This window comes from Rhipicephalus microplus, chromosome 1 (genome assembly GCF_043290135.1).
Source record: "Rhipicephalus microplus isolate Deutch F79 chromosome 1, USDA_Rmic, whole genome shotgun sequence".
Taxonomy (NCBI): Eukaryota; Metazoa; Arthropoda; class Arachnida; order Ixodida; family Ixodidae; genus Rhipicephalus; species Rhipicephalus microplus.
The window spans coordinates 116,693,767-116,719,639 of NC_134700.1; the positions used below are offsets into that span (position 1 = coordinate 116,693,767).

General features: G+C 47.9%; 2 protein-coding genes across 2 annotated transcripts in view; both read left to right on the top strand.

The window, feature by feature from the left end:
- Positions 1–25,873, top strand: part of LOC119178238 (progranulin) — a 102,385-nt gene that overhangs the window by 57,668 nt on the left and 18,844 nt on the right. Inside the window, exon 5 of the mRNA XM_037429432.2 lies at positions 12,873–13,175. Within this exon, the coding sequence (XP_037285329.2) occupies positions 12,873–13,175 (303 nt within the window). The remainder of the gene's footprint in view (positions 1–12,872; positions 13,176–25,873) is intronic.
- On the top strand, positions 3,544–6,613 carry LOC142770933 (uncharacterized). The gene is made up of 2 exons (XM_075872700.1): positions 3,544–4,263; positions 6,551–6,613. The coding sequence occupies exons 1-2, from the start codon at positions 3,553–3,555 to the stop codon at positions 6,611–6,613; spliced, it is 774 nt and encodes a 257-aa protein (XP_075728815.1). The 5' UTR covers positions 3,544–3,552.

A 25,873-nucleotide genomic window follows, 5' to 3' on the forward strand; every position in this document is an offset into this window, starting at 1 on the left:
TGTCCTTCATGTCATTAACATCGCTGGGCTCTGTTACGTAAACTCGATCTTTAACGTAGCCCCAAAGGAAAAAGTCGAGCGGAGAAAGGTCAGGTGATCTTGGTGGCCAAAACATCGCTCCTGCGCGCCCAATCCACTGTTGTGGAAAACGTCTGTCCAACCAGTTCTTCGCCCTGGTAGAAAAATGTGGTGGTGCTCCATCGTGCTGAAACCATACTTGGCGCAGGTCATTCAGGGAAAGACTGCAGACAAGATCATCAATGACAACACCTAATATTTCTTCTGTGTACATCTTTCCGTTCAAGTTGTCCTCAAAAAAGTGAGGTCCGATGATCCTGTCCCCGAGTATGCCGCACCACACATTCACACTCCAGCGAACTTGATGCTTGTGCTGCCTCAGCCAGTGTGGGTTTTCTTGTGCCCAATAATGGGCGTTGTGAAGATTAACACTTCCATTTCGGCAAAACCGAGCTTCATCAGTCCAAATTATTCTGTGCAAAAAGTCATTTTCTTGATCAGTTTTGATGAGGCCCCAATTGCAGAAGTCAACTCGCCTTTCAAAGTCCGCCTCATTTAGGTCCTGATGAAGGTAAACGTGATATGGATGGAACTTGTGCTTTCTTAAAACATTTGTGACTGTTCCGATGCTGCGACCGCACTGATCGGCAATCTGTCGGATGCTGAGCTCTGGCATCGAGGTTACGCACGCGACAACGTCGATTTCAAAGTCTTCATCGACGATTGCCTTCCTGGTCCGTCTCGGAAGGTGGGCAGAGCCTGTTGTGCAGAAGCGTCGAAACAGGTTTGTGAAAGTGGGCCTTGTTGGAAGGGGACGGTGTGGGTGGCGAGACGCGTAAAGCTCCATTGCTAACGAAGCGTTGCCATTCATTTCAGCCATTGCAAGCACCACGTCTACTTTTACTTTGGTAGAATACCTCACGCCAGAAGCAGCCATATTAGCTCGAAAGGACTCCACGTGGATTTCCTTGGTAGACCTTCAATGCAGAGACGCTGTGCTCTAACCGGAGGCACCCTAGTGCAGGACGGTCCTGCTAACGCGTTCACAAGAAGATGTCTCAGTGTGATCTAAAGTCACGAAAAAACGTCGCGAAAAATGGTCTCCTGTTATCGCGTTCATCAGGATCATGCGTAAGGCTCATGGCGCACCGCGCTGTCACATTTTGATTTCGCCGGCCGAAGAGGGCAAGGGTAATTGCTATCACCTATGCCTACGCTTCCACCCTCTTCACACACTAAACACCACACGCAACAGATGCGTCACTTTAGGGAGGAGCTTTGCGCGGACCCTCACCCTCTTGCATGCGTAATCGTGCGAAAGACAATTAAACTTTGGAGCCGGATATCTCGGAACACAGGCGTGCTAGAAAAAATCTTCCAACTGAAACTGTGTACAAACACCACTGCCTACATTTTTTCAATATAAACATGCCAACTTACCGCAGCCAGTAAAAAGTTAATTATTAAATTTTAGTTAATTGGGCTGCTGACAGCGATAATTATCATCTAACTTTCTGTCCCCCTGGCCGCTTAACTTATTTGCACAAGTGGTTCTCACGTGCCTTTGAGCGCCTAATTTTAAAAAAATCATAAAGCTTAATTTTGAACACCCGGTATACTTTGTATACTGTTCCTTTTTCTGTACTAATAACTGAAAATAAACTGAAAATAAACTGAAATAAACTTTGGAATTCCCCAAATGACCACGAGACATTCTTTCTCTGATGTGGAATAGTCAGATTTTGCGCGAGACAGTGTGCGGCTTACCTAGGCTATTACCCGTTCAATTCCGTTTTGTATTTGTACCAAAATAGCTCCAAGACCAATATTGCTGGCATTAGTACGTACTTCTGTGTCAGCATCTTCACCGAAACGGCCGAGCACGAGAGGGGAAGAGAGCCGGTGCTGTAGCTTCACAAAGGCAGTCTGCTGCTGTTCGCAGCCCAGACAAATGGTGTGTCATCACGCGTGAGGCGTACGAGTGGCTTCGCAGTGTTGGAGAAACTTTCAATAAAACGGCCCCGCCGCGGTGGTCTAGTGGCTAAGGTACTCGGCTGCTGACCCGCAGGTCGCGGGTTCAAATCCCGGCTGCGGCGGCTGCATTTCCGATGCAGGCGGAAATGGTGTAGGCCCGTGTGCTCAGATTTGGGTGCACGTTAAATAACCCCATGTGGTCGAAATTTCTGGAGCCCTCCACTACGGCGTCTCTCATAATCATATGGTAGTTTTGGGACGTTAAACCCCACAAATCAATCAATTAATCAATCAATAAAGCGCCCGTAATACGCGCACAGACACAGAAATCGTCGAAGACATTTATTGTCAATTAGTTGTAACTGCGAAAGTGGCGACGGCAGCAGTCTTGTCAGGATCAGGCCGTACACCAGCGGCGCTCACGACGTGACCAAGAAACTTTAGTTCTTCGTAGCCGAAATGACATTTTTCAGGCTTGAGTGCGAGATTGGTTGATCTAATGGCTTCGAGAAGGTTCCGAAGGCGTCGAAGATGCTCGTCAAACGTTTCTGAAAACACAATTGACATCATCCAGGTAGACGAGACAGCTTTTCCACTTGAGGTCTGCCAGGACGGTGTTTATCAATTCGCTGAAATGCAGCTGGAGTGGAGCAGAGGCCGAAAGGGAGCACTCTGAATTCATAAAGGTCATCCGGAGTTACAAAAGCAGTCTTTTGCCCGTCACGTTCGTCGGTCACTATTTGCCAATAACCAGTCTTCAGTCGACGGACGAAAAATACTTCGCGTGCCGCAGCCTGTCCAAAAAATTATCGACTGTGGGCAACGGGTACACATCTTTTTTTTTCGTGATATCGTTAAACTTTATGTAGTCAACACAAAAGCGAAGCGTGCCATATTTCTTTTTTTTTTTCAAAATCGCCGCTGGTAATGTCCAAGGGCTGCTTGAAAGCTGTATCACGCCATCCTGTAGCACTTCTTTACTCTGCGTTTGAATCGGGTTCCGTTCGGTTGGCGAAACACGATAAGGCTGATGCATTATGGGGTGCGCGTCGTCGTAGGTGAAAATATGGTGTTTTGTCATCGGTGTTTGACGTATCTTCGAAGAACGTGCAAAGCATGTCGGGAATTCTAGCAACAGCTCGCTCAAACACTGCTTATTAGCTTCAGAAAGCATTGAACTGACGTCGATGCTGCGGAAAGGTGCTTCAGCAGCGCCGATGGCCTCGGAAGCGAAACCCTCGGTGACATTGGCGACTGGGTCGGCGTAGGCGATGACAGTTCCATTGAACAGTGTTGTGACGTCAGTCGCGGGGTTTGTATGCATGCTCTCAAGCTACTGCCAGTTGCGCATGCACCGAGAGATAGCGTGTGTACATATACTGTCCACAGATCTGGAGGGTGTTATTCTGTTTTGTACTGCTTGTGTTGAGGCTGGCAGTGTGCGCCTCAGTAATAAAGATGTGATACCATGTGCCCGGTGTCGGGGTATAACAACTGGCGACGAGGATGGGATCCGCCGCAGGCTTCTAGGAATCCCACTCTAACCAGCTTGAACTGAGTATGGCGACCACTGTCGGTAAGTTACCCGAGTTCCAACAAGAGTACGGTAACTTCGAGGTATACCTGGAGCGGTTCGAAGTATTTGCCGCGGCCAATGACATCGCGGAAGACAAGAAGCTTCCAATCTTTCTCATGGCTATAGGTGAGAAGGCCTACGTCACGCTTCGGAGCTTGCTGCTGCCTAAAACACCAGCTAAGACGTCATTCACGGAAGTTGTTGACGTTCTGAAGAAGCATTACGCTCCCAAGCGCTCCGTGGTCACCGAAAGGTATCGTTTTCACCAGCGAAAGCAAGAGCCGCATGAGACTGTCGCAGACGTTATAGTTGAATTGAAAAAACTCGCGGCAACATGCGAATTCGGTGCCTTTTTGACCGAAGCATTGCGTGACCGGCTCGTCGCTGGAATACGTACCGAGGGAGTACGGTGCAGGCTATTGGCAATGCCAGACGAGGAAGTAACGTGGGAACGCGCATGCAGCGTAGCCATGGCCATGGAAGCGGCAACACAAGACACGAAAGAAATGCTGCAAACCAGTTCTAAAGGAGCAGCTGTAGAAACGGAGGACATCTACTGGCAACGGAAAATCTCACAACCGAGTAAAGTACCTTCGAGGGAAGCGCCGACGCAGTCCAGCTGGGACAAGGAAAATGGGGCAGCGAAAGAACAAACGAAAAGAATGTGTCAGCGTTGCGGAGGACAGCATTCACCCGTGAGTTGCCGATTTCTGAACAGTACCTGTTATAGGTGTACAAAAAGGGGTCATGTTGCTAAAATGTGCAAATCTAAGCTTCTAAATAGAGTAGAGAGCGAAGAATGCGAGAAAGAAAATACTAACGAACTGCTATCTCTGTATAATACGAACCACAAAGAAGGTATGCCCGCCATTGTAATCAAGGTTTGGATAAATGATAAAGTGATACCCATGGAACTTGACACGGGCGCAGCAGTGTCAATAATGTCAGAAACAGAGTGTGCTAAACACTTCCCAAACGCCTCTTGCAGGCAAGCAAATGTCAAACTAGCCACGTACAATGGCACGACGGTCCCTACTGTAGGTATTATGGATGTAAAGGTGCAATACCAAGACCAGTGTTTCGAACTGCCACTTGTCATAGCGAAAGAAACGCAGGGTGCTAGAATGCCCACGTTGTTTGGCCAAGATTGGCTTTCTAAAATCAAAATAAATTGGCAGGAAATATTTTCAGTAAATGTGGTGGCTAAGGAGGCATTGCTTGCTGAGAAATTTCCCGAAGTGTTTGGCGCGGGTTTTGGTACAATTAAGGGATTCGAATGCAGCATTGAATTGAAGGATGACGCGCGCCCTGTCTTTATGAAAGCGCGACCAGTGCCATACGCTTTGCGCGAGCGCGTTGAACAAGAATTGGTCAAGCTAGAAAAAGCTGGAGTCATATATAAGGTCAGACATAGTCCATGGGCAACGCCTCTTGTGATTGTTCCAAAAAAGAACACTCAAGAACTGAGATTATGTGGCGACTATCGCGTCACAGTAAACCCAGCCATCAAGGTCGATCAGTATCCCTTGCCACTTCCTGAAGACATATTCGCAAATCTTCAGGGTGGAACTGTGTTTTCTATCATAGACCTCTCAAAAGCGTACTTGCAACTCGAACTAAACAAACAAGCACAGGAACTGCTCACTATTAACACCCACCTAGGTCTGTTTAGATTCCGCCGCTTGCCGTATGGCGTAGCGTGCGCACCAGCTATTTTCCAGGCGGTCATGGATCAGATACTGCGTAATCTGCCTGGAACCGCATGCTACATTGATGATGTAGTCATCGCTGGTGAGAACGACGGGCAGTGTTATGAAAGGGTGGAGCAAGTTCTTCAACGCCTAAGTAAACACGGCGTAAAAGTGAACGCAAGGAAATGCAGCTTCTTTCAGCAACGCGTCACATACTTGGGACACGAGATCGACAAGCACGGCTTACACCCAACAGCGGAAAAAGCTGAAGCTATCAGAAAAGCGCCAAGGCCCACTAACGTGAGTCAGTTGAAGGCCTTTTTAGGTTTGAATAATTACTACGGAAAATTTTTGCCAAATTTAGCATCGATCTTGGAACCACTGCACAACTTGTTGTGAAAAGAAACTACATGGCACTGGTCACGTGAATGTAATGAAGAATTCGAAAGATGCAAAGAACTGTTGACTGATAAGACTGTGTTGCAGTTGTATGACGTAAAAAAAGAAATCTGGATCACATGTGATGCTTCTGATTACGGGTTAGGGGCTGTGCTATCGCACTTGGTGAACGGTGAGGAAAAGCCGGTTTCTTTTGCTTCGCGGTCATTATCAGCGGCCGAACGTAACTATGGGCAGATTGAGAAAGAAGCACTTAGTATTGTGTTTGCTGTAAAAAAATTTCATAAGTACCTTTACGGACGGCCCTTTAACATAATAACAGATCACCAACCTTTGACAATTTTGTTTGACCCTAAACGGCAGGGCAGTGCAGTAGCCACGGCACGAGTGCATCGTTGGCTGACATTTTTGGCCGACTACACCTATAGAATCAAACACAAACCAGGATCAGCTATCCAGCATGCAGACGCATTGTCCTGTTTACCGTTACCTGACACAGGTAGCAAGTGCGCAGAAATCTACTTTTCAGCACTAAACGACTTGCCTTTAACGTCAAATGATGTCAGTCGAGAAACAGGATGCGATAAAGTGCTGAGGGCTGTACGCGACATGATCTGGCATGGATGGCCCAAGACCGTGTCGGAGCAGCTAAAGCCGTTCTGGGTACGCCGGCTCGAGCTCAGTGTAGACAACGGGTGCGTTATATGGACAAACATAGTGGTAGTACCGGAATCATTGCACAAGAATGTTTTGCAGTTGCTGCACGAGCAGCACTTGGGTATAACCCGAATGAAAGCATTAGCGAGGTCAGTAGTATGGTGGCCGGGAATGGACAAAGCCCTCGAAAACACAGTGCGCAAATGTGCAATATGCCAAACGGTTCTCCCTGCAGCTCAACCCGTACCCTTGTCCTCGTGGCAAATATGCCAGAATCCGTGGGAGCGTGTGCATTTAGACTTCGCTGAAGAAAAGAGAAGGATGTTTCTCCTCGCTATCGACACCTATTCCAAATGGCTTGAAATTAAGATAATGAGTGTAACCACCGCGGCGAAGACCGTTGAAGTAGTGCGTTCATGGTTCGCGGCGCATGGCCTTCCGCTGGAGGTAGTGACGGACAACGGGCCGCAGTTTCGGGCAGCTGAGTTCAAAGAATTCCTTCAAGCTAATGGTGTGAGGCACACACTAACGCCGCCGTACCATCCGCAGTCTAACGGTGCGGCGGAGCGCGCAGTTCAACCAACAAAAAAGGCACTGCTCAAACAAGTGCTAGAACACTCAGAAAAGGGCACAAACAAAACACTGCAACACAGGATAGATAACTTCGTGTTTTGTTATCGAACCACACCTCACACTTTCGCGGGAAGAACCCCTGCTGAATTATTTGTGAGAAGGAAGCTGCGGACCCGATTGTCGCTGCTGCGCCCGGACGTAACAAATCAGATGAGAGCTAAGACCGCAGAAATAAAAAAGTCTGCTGACAGGCTCCGAGGTTCACCTCGAGTGTTTGCTGTTGGTGATCGTGTACTGGTGCGTTCTGTGCGTGGGCAACTTGTGAACTGGTGGCCTGGAGAAGTGACGTGTGTGAAATCTTCTTCGATGTATTTAGTGTATGTGCGAAACAAAGTGCGGTTTGTGCACGCGGACCACTTGCGACCATCGGACATCGAACCGACGGCACAACAGGACCCACCACCGGAAGTGGAACTACCACATGCATCGGACATCACAAATGCTACATCGACGACCAACCAAAGCTCAGATTCGTCGTCACCCACGAGACTCTCACTTCCCGAAAATCGTGAGCAGCCGGTTCCCTTACGACGTAGCACAAGGCAATGGCGCCCACCTGAGCGCCTGACTTATGATAGTTTCTAAAATTGTGCGTGAAGGAAGTGTTGTGACGTCAGTCGCGGGGTTTGTATGCATGCTCTCAAGCTACTGCCAGTTGCGCATGCGCCGAGAGATAGCGTGTGTACATATACTGTCCACAGATCTGGAGGGTGTTATTCTGTTTTGTACTGCTTGTGTTGAGGCTGGCAGTGTGCGCCTCAGTAATAAAGATGTGATACCATGTGCCCGGTGTCGGGATATAACAAACAGGTGCCGGTGCCCGTAGCTAAAGGTTTTCACAAGAAAGCCGCAGTGATCATCACGAAGGTCACTAAGGCTTCTCGCTACGCAGACCCCCTGAGACAGAAAAAGTGAATGATTGCTTTCCACGACTGCTTCACCATGCATCACTCCGTTACACGTCACCCGAACCACAACAGTTGCACGGGGTGTTAACGTGACAGTGTCGTTGATGACACGAACAGATACTCGGGAGTGGCTGCAGGGTCCTCGTAAGCTGTTGTGGCGTTTGTGGTCGCGAAAGTGACTAGACGTCGTCGAATGTCAATTATAGCTTTATGCTTCCTGAGAAAATCTATGCAAATAATCAGGTCTCGAGAACACTGCCTGAGAACGCTCAAACTAGCAAGAAACGTACAACCGTAGACTTGCAATCTTTCCGTGCACATACCGAGTGGCGTGACGATATGCCCGCCAGCTGTACGAATTGGCGTTCGGTTCCAACGCGTCATTACTTTATTCAAAATGGCGGCCAGTTTTTCGCAAATTATGAAATAGTCCGCACCAGTGTCCACTAAAGCGCTGACTTCGCGATAATCTAGCAGGACAGGAATGTCTATGGAAACTCTCTCACAATCAGCCGATGATGTCGTCTTCAATGTATCGTCGGTATCGTCAGTCCGCGTCAATAGAGAACCTTGAGCATGACCAGTCTGAGCGGCCTTGCCCCCAAAGGTCACTGTGGCTAGTTTTTCCGACGCTGGCTAGGTGACCGGCCCAGCACCACGTCCGTATAGGTGCGACCATTAGGCGAGAACTGCCGCGGTGATGGAGAACGTGAGTGGTGCCGAGATGTCGATCCGCACTGCTGGGAAACGTAGTTCGCAATTGCCGGAGGCCGCTGGCCGAACCTAGGAGATGGATTGAGTTGGTCGAAAAACCTCGAAGTCCCAGCTCTCAATATGTGCACTGTCAGTAGATGTGACCAGGTTCACTACAGTGATAGCAAAGGGGACGCCGATTGGGGGCCAGCCACACATCTGATTTTTGCGGAATTGGTCGGCGGTCGCTGAGGTACGGGCCGACGGACTGCCTGAAGCATGGCTGGGGCCGTGGTGTGAAGTGGAGTGAAATGTGGTGCAGGTTGGCACAGGGTTTGGTCTGCCGGAAGCATGGCAGGGGCCGCGATTGGAAGCGGAGCCAAAGGTGGTGGTCGCTGGAGCAGAGTTTGCGCATGCGACATGCCAGGGAAGTTAATTAGGGGCCGCGGCTATGTCTGACTGGACGGTTCTCGTATTGCCTGCTGAACTTCGTTTCGGACGATGCCGGACAAAGAAGTGACAGTGGGCGCTGAGGGTACTGATATGTTGTGCAGTTATTAGCGGATTACAGAGCGTATGAGCACATGAAAAAAGTCGACGTGACCCCCAAGACCGCCCATGTAGTCCGTAGCGGAGGCAAAGTTGACTTGTTGCTCATACGTCTTGGTCCGTTGCCGAAGCGTGCTTTCAATGAGGACGGCTTAAGCAAAAAACTCTGACGTAGTCTTGGGTGGGCTGCGTACAAGCCCACCGAACAACTGCTCCTTCACTCCACGCATCAGCTATTGCACTTTGTTCTCTTCCGGCATTTAAGGGCTGGCTCGTCGAACAAGACGCGTCATGTCCTCAACATACATTGCTGCGCTTTCATTTGGCATTTGCATACGGCACTGGAGTTCACGCTCACCTCGCTTTTGGCTATCGGTACTTGCATACGTTTCGTGAAGCCGGCATTTGAAGCCGTCCTATGACGTAAACACACCTGCCCGGTTTTCGTACCAAACACGTGCCCCGTCATTCAAACTGAAGAAGACTTGTCTGAGCTTGTCTGTATCATCCCACATGTTATGAGCGGCAACGACGTCATAGTAAACTAGCCAATCCTCAACATCCTCATGGGCAGCAGCCTTAAAGGGATTCGGCGTTCGTGGTTTGAACAGCGTATAGGGAATAGCGTTGCGCCTTCCATACCGGCTGGATTGGAGCTGCTTGGGACGGCGCTGCCTGGGATAGTTGGAGCCGTCATCCTCTCTGGGAGAAGCCCGAAGTTAGGGTCCAGTCCACGGATCCTTCGGCTAGCATGGTGAGCAGGCGTAACCACTGGTATGGGGCTGGAGCTTCTTATACTGGGAGGGGCTCGGTGCATAGAGTGCTCCGCACCTCCACCAGTTGTCACGCGCTAGGAGCTCGAAGAAACTTACAAGGAGATGCACCTGTCAAAATCTCAGACACAAATAAAGACGCCTCCAGCTGGCACAGGCTGCTCGTTTTCGTGTTCTTCGTTCACTGGCACAGAAAACAAGGTGGCAATACTACACCTACACACACGCGCGCGCGCGCGCGCGCGTGTGCGTGCGTGCGTGCGTGCGTGCGCGCGTGCGTGCGTGCGTGTGTGCGTGTGTGTGTGTGTGTGTGTGTGTGTGTGTGTGTGTGTGTGTGTGTGTGTGTGTGTGTGTGTGTGTGTGTGTGTGTTTAAGCCTGGAAGGAAAACAATTCCCCAAAATAATTTCTCACGTGCGAACACAATGTGTGACCTCTCGCTCCACAGCACGCGGCGTGAGCGAAAGAGCTATCAGAGCGCACGCCACCAACGGTACTGACGGTGAGCTATTTCTATACCTATTTACCACTGCCGGTATGCCAATCTCTGGAGAAATATGAGCATGTTTTGAGTTGTTACAGCAAGATGGTGTGAAGGGCGCACTCGGCGTTAACTCGGTGGCCCGCGCGTGTAATTCGTCCAATGGTGCATGGTTTCCGCGTGCATCGCGGGCACGCTTATATCGTTGTGGCGAAGAATTGTATGTCTTTGGCCTTCCTCGTAACGAATGCGTTCTGGTTACAGGGCGCAAGAAGGTCACTTCGATCGCTGCAGTCTCTCGGCTTGCGAAAAAAGCGTGTCATTCAAATGCAGTGAAGTAACAACTGTGACCCTGCAGATTGCGTACGACGTAATCATACGTCAGCTGGTCCTGCCTCAGTCCGCACTTTGAGCAGCACCTCTTAAGCCCCAGCAAAGCCTCCTGATCTTACGAATCTACTTGATGCCACGTTTGACACGTAGACTTGTGCTCGGCCCGGTGTCGGCGAGGACGTTATGTCAGTATGATCGGATTATTCGATCCGAGGTGCGTAGGTGGCTGTCACTACCGCACGATGTGCCGATGGGCTTCTTTTGTGCTCCAGTAGGTGACGGCTGGTTCGGCATTCAATGCCTGCGAGCACGCGTGCCAGGCCAACGCCTGCACCACCTTGAAATACTGCCACAATCATTATGTTCTGCTGTTGTAGTGGCTGGAAACACGCGTCTTGTGTCTAGTTCCCGCCAACAGTCCGAGAACCTCTGCCAATTGGAACTTGCTCGAATTGCCACAGCTGGGCAGTCCTCAGCATTTTGAGCAAATGAATTACACAGGTCACGCGATGGTAGGCCCCTCGAAGGATACCACGTTGCCGAAGGATCAACCTGGGGGCTGCATAAGGGAACCAACTTCCTAAGAGGGAGAGAGTGTATAGATTTGGTTCACTTCCGCATAGCCGCACTGCCTAACCTTACCCTGTTAAAAAGAGGCCGTGAAGTCGACAAGCGTTGTCGTGCTTGCTTCGATTCTGAGGAATCTTTGGGGCATATTCTGTGAAAAGTCATCTAACGCACCACACCCGCATTACTCGCCATGATAACATCGTGAAGTACGTGGCCAAAAAGCTTGAGGAACGAGGATGGTCCGTAAAGAGAGAAGCACACCTCAAGACGTCGGTTGGAACAAGAATTCCTGACCTGGTCATCACTAGAGACCAGCAGTCCTTCATTCTTGATGCCCGAGTGGTTGGAACAAGAGTATCACTATCCGTAGCCACACAGGGTTAAGGGCGGACAAATACAAGGTTCCGGAACTGTTAAACGCCATCACTCCGCGACCGACAGTTTCCACGATCACATTCAATTATCGTGGAGTAGGGGCACCGGAATACGTAGATATGCTTCGTGATCTTGCTATGATTCCAGATGATTTTAACGTGATCTTAAAATCTTGAGCAGCACTTCGAGCAGCACGAAGAATGTTGAGCTGAGAACTTTCTCAGCTTGCTCTCGTCTTGCGTGTGTTTTTTTCGTAACTCCTCTGTGATGGAGCAGTATGCTGCACGTTTCGATCTGGTTAATTGCCGTTCTTCGCGTGACATTCCAATTGGTTGCTGTTGCACTCACTTCTTCGCACTAGCAGCGAAACTATGACTCCTGATTATTATTATTATTATTATTATTATTATTATTATTATTATGGGGCTGGTATACAGAAGCACATCTACACAATAGTATCGCTGTGTTACCTATCTAATTGCGTATTATACAATGTCCTCTCCTATAGCAAACGGAGTTAACTTAGCGAAAAACTTCAGCCATTTGCAGACGCACAGTGGCTTGGACAGCGCAAAGACATCCAGCAGATATTCCTATGCTAAGAGCTTTATAGGTTACAACAACAGAGAAAGTAATCGCATGTCACCATTTCGGTGGTTAATAAGAGCTGAACTATACTCAGCGCATACCTTTCATGGTCACTTGTATTACGGTACTTTGCAGCTGATATCAAGATCGCAGGATCTAATTCCGTCTACGCGGGGTGGCCGCATGTCGTTGGCATCGAAGTCTCTTGAGACCTGTGCGATTTGGTTTCAGGTGCACGTTCGAAAACACCAGAAGGCCAGAGAACACCAGAATTTCCGCAACCGTCGGCTGCGGCATCTCTCATAGTCATATCGTGGTTTTGGGACATCAAACCTCGGAAATTATTACTAATCGTATCTATAGTTAGTTATACTGATGCATGTGCACGCTCTCTGTGAATATAAAAGAACACATTCGCTGTTCGAAACCTCGTCTGACGTTCTCTTCAGCGCTCTGGCGCTAGCACGCCCTTTTTCTCTACCAGACAGTGTATCCTGCGGTGATACAACATCAACAACAATGTGTAGTTTGAAAACCCAGAACCACTATGTGATTTTGAGTCGTGATGAGGCTATATCTTTAAGACTATAAATACTTTGAGTGAAAATATCAGTTGAAGTGCGTATATAAATTTCATATTCGCGGGGGGCGCCCAGAGGAGACGGTTCAGTGCCAGGACCACAGCACGTGCCCCGCTGGTAACAGTTGCTGCCACACGCCCGAGTACCCTGTGGGGACGTACTCCTGCTGTCCGTACGAGTACGGCCAGGTGTGCTGCCCGGACGGCTCCTGCTGCGCTGCAGGATACCGATGCGAGCCGCGTTGGGGTATCTGCACGCCCACGCTGGCACGTAGTGCAATCAACGGCACGAGAGCTCGAGGCAGCCGGTTGCTGTATCCCGTTCCTGCAAGGAGAGGCCCGCGGGCGAAGTGGTCCCCCGCTAGGAGCTCATTTAACGGTGAGTTTTATTGAGATAGCATTTATATGGGCACGCTCTGCTGGATTTCGCCGCTGGCGTCAGCGTGGATGTCATGGACCGCATATGTATACGTAACTAGATATAAATTAAAACGCAATAAAGAAAAAAAAACCAGAAGAAAAGACTCCCGCGCGCGGAATCGAATGTGGGACCTCCACGTCGTGAATGAGAGGCGTTAACTACTGATCCATCGAAAGGTTTCTTCTTTTGCATTATTGCCTGTATATAGGCACGTGCATAAGACCACAAGCTCAACAAAACAAGCAGTAACAGCCCGACACATACTAAAATTCCCCAAGTGCTGCCAAGGGCTCTACCCTCGAGAACCACTCAGGTACAATCTCCTGTGTTTTCTGCAGTTTAACAAACTTGGCCATACATTCACGGAAATACAATCGTGCAGGCCGCGCATCCTGATAGCAATAAAAACCCGCCATACGGGCCCGCCATATACAGTGATGTCTACAAAGCATAATCAAATCAAAAGACATTCCCTCTTCGTCCACTATTGGCAGAAATCTTATACCATATGAATTTTAAGGTAATGCCATCTTTAACGTCCTTTGAAGTACATCCCGAAAATATACTCCCTCATAACAATGTAAGAAAACATGGTCTATAGTTTCCGGTTTTTCACAGAAAAGGCAATTTTTCCCCCAAGGTGAGTAAAACCATGGGCTGCTTCAAATGTCATGACAGATAATATACCTCTGTGCAGCTTAGAAAAGAAGGACTTCGAGGCAGGAGCGACTTGCATTCTCTTCACTCGTTTAAGCACATCTTGCCCTTGACCTCCAGTGTACATGGCATGGTATACAAAGGATCAGTTAAAACAACAGAAACGCATCTTTGTATGACCTTTTGTGAGTCCCTGAAAACAAATATTCATTGAAAAATCTAACAGATAAAAACCGTACACTTAGAAGAACCTCCTTAAGATACCCGCGGACTGCACCGGCCATGTCATTCGTGCTAACCACATATCCAGGTAAAGCCCGCATCAGTCTCATTTGGCACACTGTAAATAAAAAAGGATCCCTTGTGTGGCGAAAAAAAAGAACCTATTTACGGCTTGGCGTATGAAAAGATGTGGTACACCCAGCCCTCCGTGTTTCACTTTTCGAAACAGATTAGTTCGACTACATCTCTCCCAGTTCGAGGCCCACACGAACACTGCGAATATGCGATGGAGCTTCTGTTGTTTGCCCTTGAACAATGCAATAATTGCGTCACATACCAAAGTTTTCAAGCAAAGAAATGATTACATACAGTTGCCCTTGCAAACACTAACAGATGATTACCGTTTCATGTATTTGTTTTCTTCCGGGTTTCTTTCGCTTGTTCTTGCCAGTAGTTCTGATTATCTTTATAAAATTTCAGTGGCACCCCCAGGTACTTGACAGGTGTGGTCACCCATTTAACATTGGCAAAATAGTCTGGTCTTGACGACCACTCTCCATGCCAGAAACCCAGACACTTTCCCCAGTTTACTAGACTGCCAGTTTCATTGCCAAACGTTTTAACTACACTGATGGTAGTGGTTACATTATCTTGATTGATAGAACAAACAGCCACATCGTCGGCATACGCCAAAGTTTTAACTTCGGATTCTTGTAATCTAAAGCCACTAATGCTATTGTTTTGAGTCATTGCTAAGCACAACGATTCTATATATAAACTGAAAAGTAGGGGACTCAGCGGGCAGCCCTGATGGACAGAACGCTTTATGTTAATTGTATCTCCTAGCAGCTTGTTGATTACCAGACGGGTCGTGCAGTTCTGGTATGCCATGATACTTCATCTCTGATTACAGAACCAACATGGTCAAGAATGGCAAGCAGAAGGTTGTGGGAAACACAATCAAAACCTTTCTCGAGATCAACTGTAGAATGGCTACCTCTCCTTGATTGGCATCGCTACACTCGAGCACGCAGCGCATCTTGTGTATATTGGTCACAATAAAGCGTCCCATAATCCCGCATGTTTGGTGAGGCCCTACTAATTCTTTGATTACCCCTTGAAGTCCCCGTTCTAGTACTTTATTACAATTTTGTAATCACAATTAGCGATATAGGTCTATACGAAGAGCCACCGAAAGGTACCTCGTTGCGCATTCAAATGGCAAGCTATTCATACCTACCACTTACCGCTGTTGGTGGGAACCTTAAGGAGAACTGTCGTGTTTTCAGCATTATCAGCAAGATGGCGCAGTGAGCTCGCGGTGGCTCTCATCTCTCACGCGTACTTTGGCCCGCAGAGAGAATAAGGTGGTGTACGCTCAATCGTGCGCCCTTATCCTGCAGTGGGGAGAATCGTACGTCTTGGCTAGCCATTTAGTTTCGTCGGCACGATTCTGTTCTAGTTACCAGGCGCACAAAGATCACTGCAGTCGTTGCGCAGACTCCGTTTGCAAAAAGGGCGCGCTTTTCAGACACAGCGAAGTAACAACTGAGACGCTTATTCGCGTTAATCTGCACCTGTGAGTACGTTTCGTGCGTCTTTTCTGCGTGAGAAACTCGGGGCACGTTTCGATCTGCTTGCCATTCTGCGCTCGATCTTCCAATTTGTTGCTATCGTGTTCATTGCTTCGCCTTTGCTGCAAAGCTGTGACTTTTCATGAAACCGCAGAACGAGTTGTTGCGATAAATTGACAAAGATTGAAAACCTGCCATTGTGGCGAAAGTGGCCACTGTTGTGGCAAACTAAGAATAAAGAGATTAATAGCTTCTTTCTGAGAACAGCCACCAAATAAGTAATTACAATGTTTATACAACTGAATAAATTGCGAATCACTAAGAAAAATGGCATAGGGCTATTGTAGCAAATATTATAAATGCATAATGAGTTTCTAATCATACATGAACTGCCGAAACATTAGAAAAGTTAGGTAAGCCAATGCTCGTTGCGTGCTCTCTTGCTAGCTTTTGCTTTCAAGTGGACGTTTTTAACACATGTCATTCATGAAGTGTGTCCTTGCTCTAACAAACAGGTCGGCGTAAAATATGCAACAACTATATATATATATATATATATATATATATATATATATATATATATATATATATATATAAGGGAGAGAAGTGTATACCTAAGGGCTCGTAATTCCGTGGTTTAACACAATATTAATGAGATATAACAGACAGTAATGCCAAGGAATGTACAGGGGAAGTTAATAGAACCAATGGAATGTAAATAAGAAGAAAGAAGGAAGAAAAGTGGATGAAAAAAGTACCAGCTGTGAGCAGGAATCGAACCCACGACCTTCGAAAAACGCGTTCGATGCTCTAACCACTGAGCTATCACAGCGGCCGTCCCTCCATCCACTTTTTGGGGTTTATATGTGAATTTAGAAGTAGGAGTGACAGTCAGCGCCATCTATAAGCCAAACAACGAGTGTGAAAACACTCTTATTCGCATGTTTTGGCGTCACGTAGCACGTGAACTTATTATGAGTGGGCAGCTGATTAATTGTCCCTCTTATACAACCTAAACACACCAAGTCTGCCAGTACGAGACCCTCGTTCAATGAAAGAAGGGAGAGGAGTGTATACCTAATGGCTCGTATTTCCGTGGTTTAACACAATATTAATGAGATATAACAGACATTAATGCCAAGGAATGTACAGGGGAAGTTATTAGAACCACTGGAATGTAAATAAGAAGAAAGAAGAAAGAAAAGTGGATGAAAAAATTACCAGCTGTGAGCAGGAATATATATATATATAGATATATATATATATATATATATATATATATATATATATATATATATATATATATATATATATATATATATATATATATATATATATATATATATATATATATATATATATATATATATATATATATATATATATATATATATATTGCTGCGACAGGTTCGCCACATTCAAGTAGCCCGCCACAATCATCGTGGCACCAGCACCAGCAAGACCCGGCTCGGCTGGCATGCGCCACGCGTTCGCACGTTCAACAACAAGGAAGAGGAAGATAGTCGGATCTGTGCCACTCGGCTACTCGAACTTGACGACCATAGTTTTTAGAATCGTGGGCACAAGTTCGCCCTAATAAAGACGCTTGTTTTCTTAACCTGTCGGCGTCAGCATCGCTACATTTCTGGTGGAAGTGCTGGGTTATGAATCGAAGCCCCACGAGCTCAAGACAGCGTAGCCCCGACGACCAGCGTATCAACCCCGTGGAAGTGACTCCTGTACACCAGAGGGCAAGTCGCCGTCTTCGAGGTGACTCACCTGAGTTCGGTCCTCTTCACTTCACACCAAGGGGAATTCAAACGATGGATGCCACCACTATGACTAGCCAGGTAACACCGGCACAAGTGTTCATTAGCCAACCGCACCAGCCAGTTTTCCACGGCGACTCGTACGAGGATGTTGAAGATTGGTTGGACCTGTTCGAGAGAGTAGCGAGCTTGAATGGATGGGACGAAAGAGAGAAGCTCCGTCGCGTATACTTCGCCCTGGAAGACTTCGCGAAGACATGGTTTGAGAACCATGAAATTTCGTTGTCTACCTGGGAGGTATTTCGACGACAAGCGGTGGCTACGTTCGCGAACATAGACCGGAAAGAAAAGGTGGAGGCAGCTCTTCAATCGAGGAACCAGCTAACAAACGAGAGTGCGGCTATGTACATTGAGGACATGGTCCGCCTGTTCAAGCGTGCGGATTACAACATGGCTGAGGATAAGAAGGTGCGCCATCTAATGCGCGGAGTGAAGCAAGAGCTGTTCGCCATTCTCGTCCGCAACCCTCCGAGCACGGTTGCTGAGTTTTACTCGGAAGCGACGGCCATCGAAAAAACACTGGAACAGCGGGCTCGGCAGTACAACCGGAATCTTAACTGCGCATCTGCACAGGTATTCCCCGGAGGCGTGCGAAACGACGTTGAAGCCCTGCGAGAGCTAATTAGATCAGTTATCAGAGAAGAACTGAGCAGACTGCATATGCCCCAGACTTCAACTGCACTATCTGTTACGGACGTTGTTCGTGACGAACTGAGGCAGCTGATACGAGAGCCAGAGCGTGAGCTGCAGCCGGTTCGACCTATCCGAACATACTCTGAGGTTGTCAGACAACCCACGGTACACAGCAATGCAGCAGTTGCGATGGCAACGACTCCTCTCCCACCTGCGGCACGCAGCGCACCTCGTCCACGGGAACCGACAGCTACCTATCTGCCCCCAGGAGCACGTAGCACACATCACTATGTGGAGCGTAGGCCCAGAAAAAGTGACGTCTGGCGTGATCACGAGCGCGGGCCTCTGTGTTTTCATTGTGGGGAAGCGGGTCATCTGTACAGATTCTGTCCTTACCGACAGGCTGGATTAAGAGGCTTCCCGTCATATGCACCGTGCCCCCGAAACGGCGAACGACCAGCGGAGATTGAGGAGTACTTGTCGACGCGCCAGAACTCGCCAACTCTACGCCAACACCGGTCACGGTCACCATCGCCTATGCGCTACCGGTCATCCAGCCCACGTACACCTTCAAGGCAGCCTGGTCATCGCTCTCCAAGTCCACACACGGAAAACTGAAGCAAGCGACCTGTGGAGGTGAGGCCGCTGATAACATCAGTTACGAAGATCCTCCAATTTGGTTTGAGGGTGATGACGGTGTATTTCCGGTAGATGGGTGCAGCAACGAAAACGTTACTTCAGATTTGCGGTTGAGAATGGAAGGATGGGAGCTGAATGCCTTAGTCGACACCGGTGCTGATTATGCAGTGATAAGTCACAAGATGGTGAAAAAGCTAAACAAAGTTGTGACACAGTGGAGTGGATCGCAGATACGCACGGCAGGCGGTCACATTATTACGCCCCTTGGCAGATGCACTGCAAGACTTGAAATACGGGGCTTTATTTACGTGGCCGATTTCATTGTGCTGCCAGAATGTTCAAGAGAACTCATTATAGGAATGGATTTTTTGCGAGCTAATGGCGCCGTAATTAACCTGCGTAGGTCCAGCGTGTCGTTTTCCACTGAACGAGCTATACCTGTGGAGGAATCTGAGGAACGACGCCTAACTGCTCTACGCGTTGTTCATGATGACGTAACTGTGCCGCCACGCTGCAGTATAATGGTGCTCGTAGAAAATGATGCATTGTACAACCGCGAAGGCATAGCGTATACAAATGTAGGACTGTTTTTGAACAAAGGTGTCTGCGTAGCTAGGGGTCTTGTTCACTTGACGAATGGCCGTGCAGATGTCCTACTCACAAATTTCTCCAATGAGCTTCAACACATCGCTCAAGGCACGGCTATCGCCTATTTACACGACTTCTGTATGGCGACCGAACTATGCAGCTTAACGACATCAACCACTCGACCAGTGGCCTGCAACATCGACACATCCGTGACCGTCAATCAGAGCCTTCCGGACAGTCAGAAGAAACAGATTTACGCCTTGGTAAAAGAATTCTCTGATTGCTTTTCAAGTACCTCGAAGGTCCAGCGCACGTCAATCACGAAACACAGAATTATAACGCAAGACGACATGAGGCCTATATGCCAGCATCCATATCGGGTGTCACAGAAAGAACGGGAAATTATCAAGAAGCAAGTGGAGGAGATGCTTTCTGATGATGTCATCCAGCCTTCGAATAGTCCATGGGCGTCTCCCGTAGTGCTCGTTAAGAAGAAAGACAACACACTTAGATTCTGCGTCGACTACAGAAAACTGAACAGTGTAACTAAACGAGATGTCTACCCCTTGCCACGTATCGACGATACACTAGATCGGTTGCGATCCGCAAAGTTTTTTTCCTCCTTAGATCTGAAAAGCGGATATTGGCAAATAGAGGTCGACGAGCGGGACCGTGAAAAAACGGCATTCGTAACACCAGATGGCCTCTACGAATTCAAAGCGCTTCCATTCGGCCTCTGTTCCGCACCAGCGACGTTCCAGCGAATGATGGACACTGTCCTCGCCGGATTGAAATGGCAGTCATGCCTAGTGTATTTGGATGACGTGGTGGTATTCTCTGCAACGTTCGACAAACATCTAGAGCGACTACGCACAGTATTGGAAGCCATCCGGTCAGCGAAATTGACAATCAAACCCGAAAAATGCCACTTCGGCTTCGAAGAGCTGCGATTCCTTGGACATGTCATTAGTTCCGAGGGTGTTCGTCCCGATCCCGAAAAGACAGCCGCCGTTCAGAGGTTCCCTACACCCAGAGACAAAAAGTCAGTGCGTCGATTTTTGGGTTTATGTGCCTATTATAGACGATTTGTGGAAAACTTCTCAAAGATTGCGGAACCTCTTACAAAACTGACAAAAGACGACGTGCCCTTCACGTGGGAAAGCGAACAACAGAAAGCTTTTGACGAATTAAGGAAACGACTACAGGGTTCACCAATACTTGCCCATTTTGATGAGACAGCCGACACACAAGTCCATACCGATGCCAGCAATGTCGGCCTCGGCGCCATCCTTGTCCAGTGGCAAAATGGTCAAGAGAAAGTGTTAGCCTATGCCAGCCGCAAACTATCAAAAGCTGAGGCAAACTACTCTGCAACTGAAAAAGAGTGCCTCGCAGTCATCTGGGCCATAAACAAGTTTCGACCCTACCTTTATGGTAGACCGTTCAGAGCTGTCAGTGACCACCATGCTCTATGCTGGCTGGCAAATCTCAAGGACCCGTCAGGTCGACTAGCAAGATGGAGCCTTAGGCTGCAGGAGTATGATATTACGGTCGTGTACAAATCGGGAAGGAAACACAGCGATGCCGACTGCCTGTCACGCTCTCCCGTCGATCCAAGTGTACCTGAAAAGGAAGACTTCCCGTTTCTAGGCGTTGTCGACACATCCAAAATCGCTCAACTACAACGAGATGACCCGGATTTGCTGGCACTTATACAACACCTGCAGGGTCTCGACGTTCAAGTCCCTCGCATATTCTCCAGGGGGCTCTCCGCGTTCTGCCTTCGAGGAAGTATCCTTTACAGGAGGAACTTCGAACCTAATGGTGAAACGTTTTTACTAGTCGTGCCCACAGCCATGCGAGAGGAAATTCTGCACGCATGCCACGACGAGCCAACATCTGGACACATGGGTGTGAGCCGAACATTCGCCAGGATTCGCCTGAAATACTATTGGCCTAAGTTGCTCGCATCAGTGCAGCGCTACGTGAAAACTTGTCGTCAATGTCAACGGCGCAAAACTCCACCCGTAAAACCAGCCGGCCTTCTCCAGCCAATAGACCCTCCAGATGCCCCATTCCAACAAGTCGGCATGGACTTCCTAGGACCTTTGCCGACATCGCGTGCAGGCAAGAAATGGGTAGTCGTAGCCACAGACTATCTCACCCGTTATGCTGAAACTGACTCTCTATACGGTGCGACAGCTACCGAAGTCGCCAAGTTCTTTGTGAACAACATAGTGCTCAGACATGGTGCGCCCATCCTCGTTATTACGGATCGGGGCACAGCATTTACTGCAGACCTTATGCAATGTCTGATGCGCATGACAAATACCGATCACAGAAGAACAACGGCGTATCACCCTCAGTCAAATGGCTTAACCGAACGCCTCAACAGAACTTTGACCGACATGCTATCAATGTATGTTGATGTTGAACATAAACAGTGGGACGAAATATTACCCTACGTAACATTCGCATATAATACAGCCGTTCAAGAAACAACCCACGTTGCCCCTTTCGAACTAGTATTCGGCCGAAGAGTGACCACCCCGCTGGATACCATGTTACCACTACATGACGAAAGCAGCTATCCACCTGACTTAGATGACTTCTTGCAAAGAGCCGAAGAAGCACGGCAAATGGCAAGATACCGAATACGCCACCAACAGCACGTCGATTCTAGTCGCTACAACAAGCGACGCAGTGACACACTTTATCATCCCGGTGACAAAGTGTGGATATGGATACCAGTGCGCCGCCGCGGACTCTCTGAAAAGCTTCTTTGCCGATACTTCGGCCCTTATGAAGTACTCAACCGTATCAGCAACGTCACTTATGAAGCTAAATCCGCTGGACACGTGAGTTCAAGACGCCGCAATCCCACGGAAGTGGTCCACGTAGTCCGCATGAAGCCCTATCATGACAGATCGTCGAAAAACGAGTGAGAGTGCGCGTGTATCTTTTCACTGTCTTAAGCATCGGGACGATGCGTCTGAGGAGGGGGGCAATGCTGCGACAGGTTCGCCACATTCAAGTAGCCCGCCACAATCATCGTGGCACCAGCACCAGCAAGACCCGGCTCGGCTGGCATGCGCCACGCGTTCGCACGTTCAACAACGAGGAAGAGGAAGATAGTCGGATCTGTGCCACTCGGCTACTCGAACTTGACGACCATAGTTTTTAGAATTGTGGGCACAAGTTCGCCCTAATAAAGACGCTTGTTTTCTTAACCTGTCGGCGTCAGCATCGCTACAAGATATATATATATATATATATATATATATATATATATATATATATATATATATATATATATATATATATATATATATATACGTGGTTTATTTCAGCGTTTCAGCCAGACCTATATATATATATATATCACTCCTAATTTAGCTAACCTTAACATTCCTAAAATTCTGCTATTTCGTGGCCACTTGCTGCTCGGCGGCTCGGTACCCGCTGTCACCCTCCGTCATACTAACCAAAACGTAGAAGCTGGCGGTAAAGGAGAGCATGTTTCAATATCGTCTGGCAGCAACACCGTGGCCACTGCCGCCCATATATTTCTGTTACGCCAGCATGTGGTTTCAAGTCCCACGAATAAAGAAAAGCTACTTGCTAAACTAATATTATGACAACTCTAGGTCAAGTGTGTGCTTATAAGCTTTAGTAGTCGGCCCGTCTTCTGCTATACACCGGGTGCTTCACTTATAACTTGAAGCAATGATGAAAAAAAAGCGGTTAACTGAATGAACCAGCGACACTGTGTATCCCGTCAACTGGCGCTCCTGAGCGTACACAAAGTACTACGCTAAATTAGAACAATAATGACCTAAATTGTCTAATATACACCAAGTACGTTTCGTGAGAATTAGAGAGGATTCGGAAACGACCGATGTATTGTTGTCGTGGCAATGTAGTTGCTGCGTGATGATTTTTCTCGTACCAACGTTGAAAGAGACCCGAATGAATTATGAAATAAATTTACATGACGTCGTTGATGCGTTCCAGCGCTGTCAACTGTGCTTCGAGCAAAAGATGCGCACGCGTTGTCGGTGCACTTGGAAATACGCTCCGCGCGCATAGTTCTGAACTGCCGGGGTGCCACTATGATACGTATAGGGTCCGTCAAAAGTTCCCAGGCTACGCTTCCATAGGTTTACACCAGGTAGTGAGTGGTCTACATGGGATCTTGTGACGCACCCTGTGCTGTCGAGCACGATTTCCAAGTTATATCATGCTATAGCGTGAACCTACAACTGCAACATCAGCACAGCCAGAATGATCTTTCTAGGAGAGGGAAATATCAGCGAAGCTTCACTCCTTCTCTCTGCTGGTCCTTTAACTGCGATCAGTAATGTCTGAGGAAACCGCCGGCTATTTTCTGTTATTCTTTTAAATAAATGGCGATGTCCTACACTCTGCGTAACTCAGCAAGTTTTTCAAATAAAGCACTGCCAAGTATCGTCATTACCATATTTTTCCCACCAAGTTTGCTACCGTCCTCAGCGATAATAATCAAGGACGTATGCGCTTGATCTAAACGAATGAAACGTTTGAAACAGAGATAAAGTGTGCATAGTCCGCCGTAGGGGTGATTGTTGTCGCATGGCACAGCCAACGTGGGAAAAAAGATTGCGTATTCTTGATTTTTCACAGTTCCGAAACGCGCCGCTTGGCCCCTATACGCTAGGCCAGTCGAAGGTAACCTTCTAATTGCGCTAGACTTTACCTCAGTCCCGAATCTGCGCTGAATGCCGCGTATTTGGGGTAATATGTAGGCGTTTCGGCTGTGTAGAAAGCTTGTCGATCGCCTGCTCTACGAAATGCCGGGGTGATTTCTCTACATCCATAAACAAGAGTTCAGCAGATCCCACGTTCCTTAGGAATAGGTGTTAAGCGCAGCATGCGGAGGGGAGGTGACTGTTCTATTTCTTTATATTGAGCGAAACGTAATGAAATGACGTTAAAAATATGTACAAATCATGTACTCACAGGCATATGTTAAACAGACGCATGTTTACGGTTGCGTAACGATGCTAACATCAACATGGGTATTAGTAAACAACAGAATCGGTGAACTGATATGCAGCCCTTATGCCAGCGAGGATGGCGGCCCTCACTCCTACATAAATGAGCCTCAGTGAATAGCAGTTTTATTACTAATATTTATAACCCGACATGATGTCTCTATGATAGTAATACATGTGTACTTACTGTTTATAAGATTCGATAGCCAGCACTGCAACCATAATTGACGTTTTACTAACATTACGGTCTAGTTCAAAAGCAGTTCCGAGACGTGGCATGGCTTCGTGGCAGAATACGTGATCGCCACACAAAATACTGCTGTTTGATTCCTGTCAGGATCATAATATTTATTCGATGCGTTCGTTGGGTCAATGCTGCGGATGCTAGATTTTAGGGAAGAAGCTTCTTAGGGCTGACCTAGTTGGCGTCCACCATGTCCCACAAAACGCTAACCGAAACCGAGCACCAGCGCAACAAAAAACAAGAACATGTGTAAACAACTGACCTAATAAGTAATCAAATATATGACAGTAAAATACGTGGTCACTCACGCCGTCCATTCATGCATCTGTCCATCCGTCCGTCCGCATGTCCATCTGCTCATCCGTCCATCCATTCATCTGTACATGCATCTATCCGTGGGTGTGTGTCCTACCGTCCATGCACACGTGAGCCCATCCGTCCACCCATGCGCCTCTCTGTCCATTTGTTCGTCCTTTATTTATAGTTGGCGACTTCAAAGTAGGCATTATGCACCTCGGGACCTATTGGTTCACCCACTCTTCGTCATTAACTTCATAAACATGCACTGATTTGTCTCTTAACGCTCTCGAAATAAAATTTCTAATGTCTCTTCCTACAGTTCTTTGGTTGATATAAACTGTCAGTTACCTTCAGTGCATTGATATTGACTACAATTAAACTTAACTCGACGTGACGCTTGTATAGCGCGAATACACCTGAAATAAATATAAAACTGGATAGCCATCCCTGCATCCCCAACTGATACTTCCAGAACATTATGGTCTGCTTTAAAAGTAATTCGAGGTTTCGTGTGGCTGTGTGTGTTAGAATACTTGGTTGCCACGCAGAATGCTGGGGTTTGACGATGACCTTGGCAGTGTAGCGATCGGGCTATGCCTTGACCCAGCGAGTCATTTGCCACGCCGGATTAGTGCAAAAAGGACAGTCTCGCCACGTCTGGACGGAGGAAGCAACAGAGGCCGGCCCCACGAGACGTCGCCTGCTGATTGACAGCGGCGCCAGCGGAATGGAATGTCGCCAAAGAGGCTTTTGAAGCCGCCACTCTATCTCCCGCCTGGGCCAGTCACGCATCGTTAGCGCGTTAACCGGCAGACGACGACGGCGCTGGTCAAAGGGCTCTCCCCAGAGAATTCCACGAACCTGGCTCCTCTCAAAAGGTCGCTCTAAGATCTCCTCGTGGGAACGCAGCCTGCGGCCGGCATCAAAGGGGTCGAGG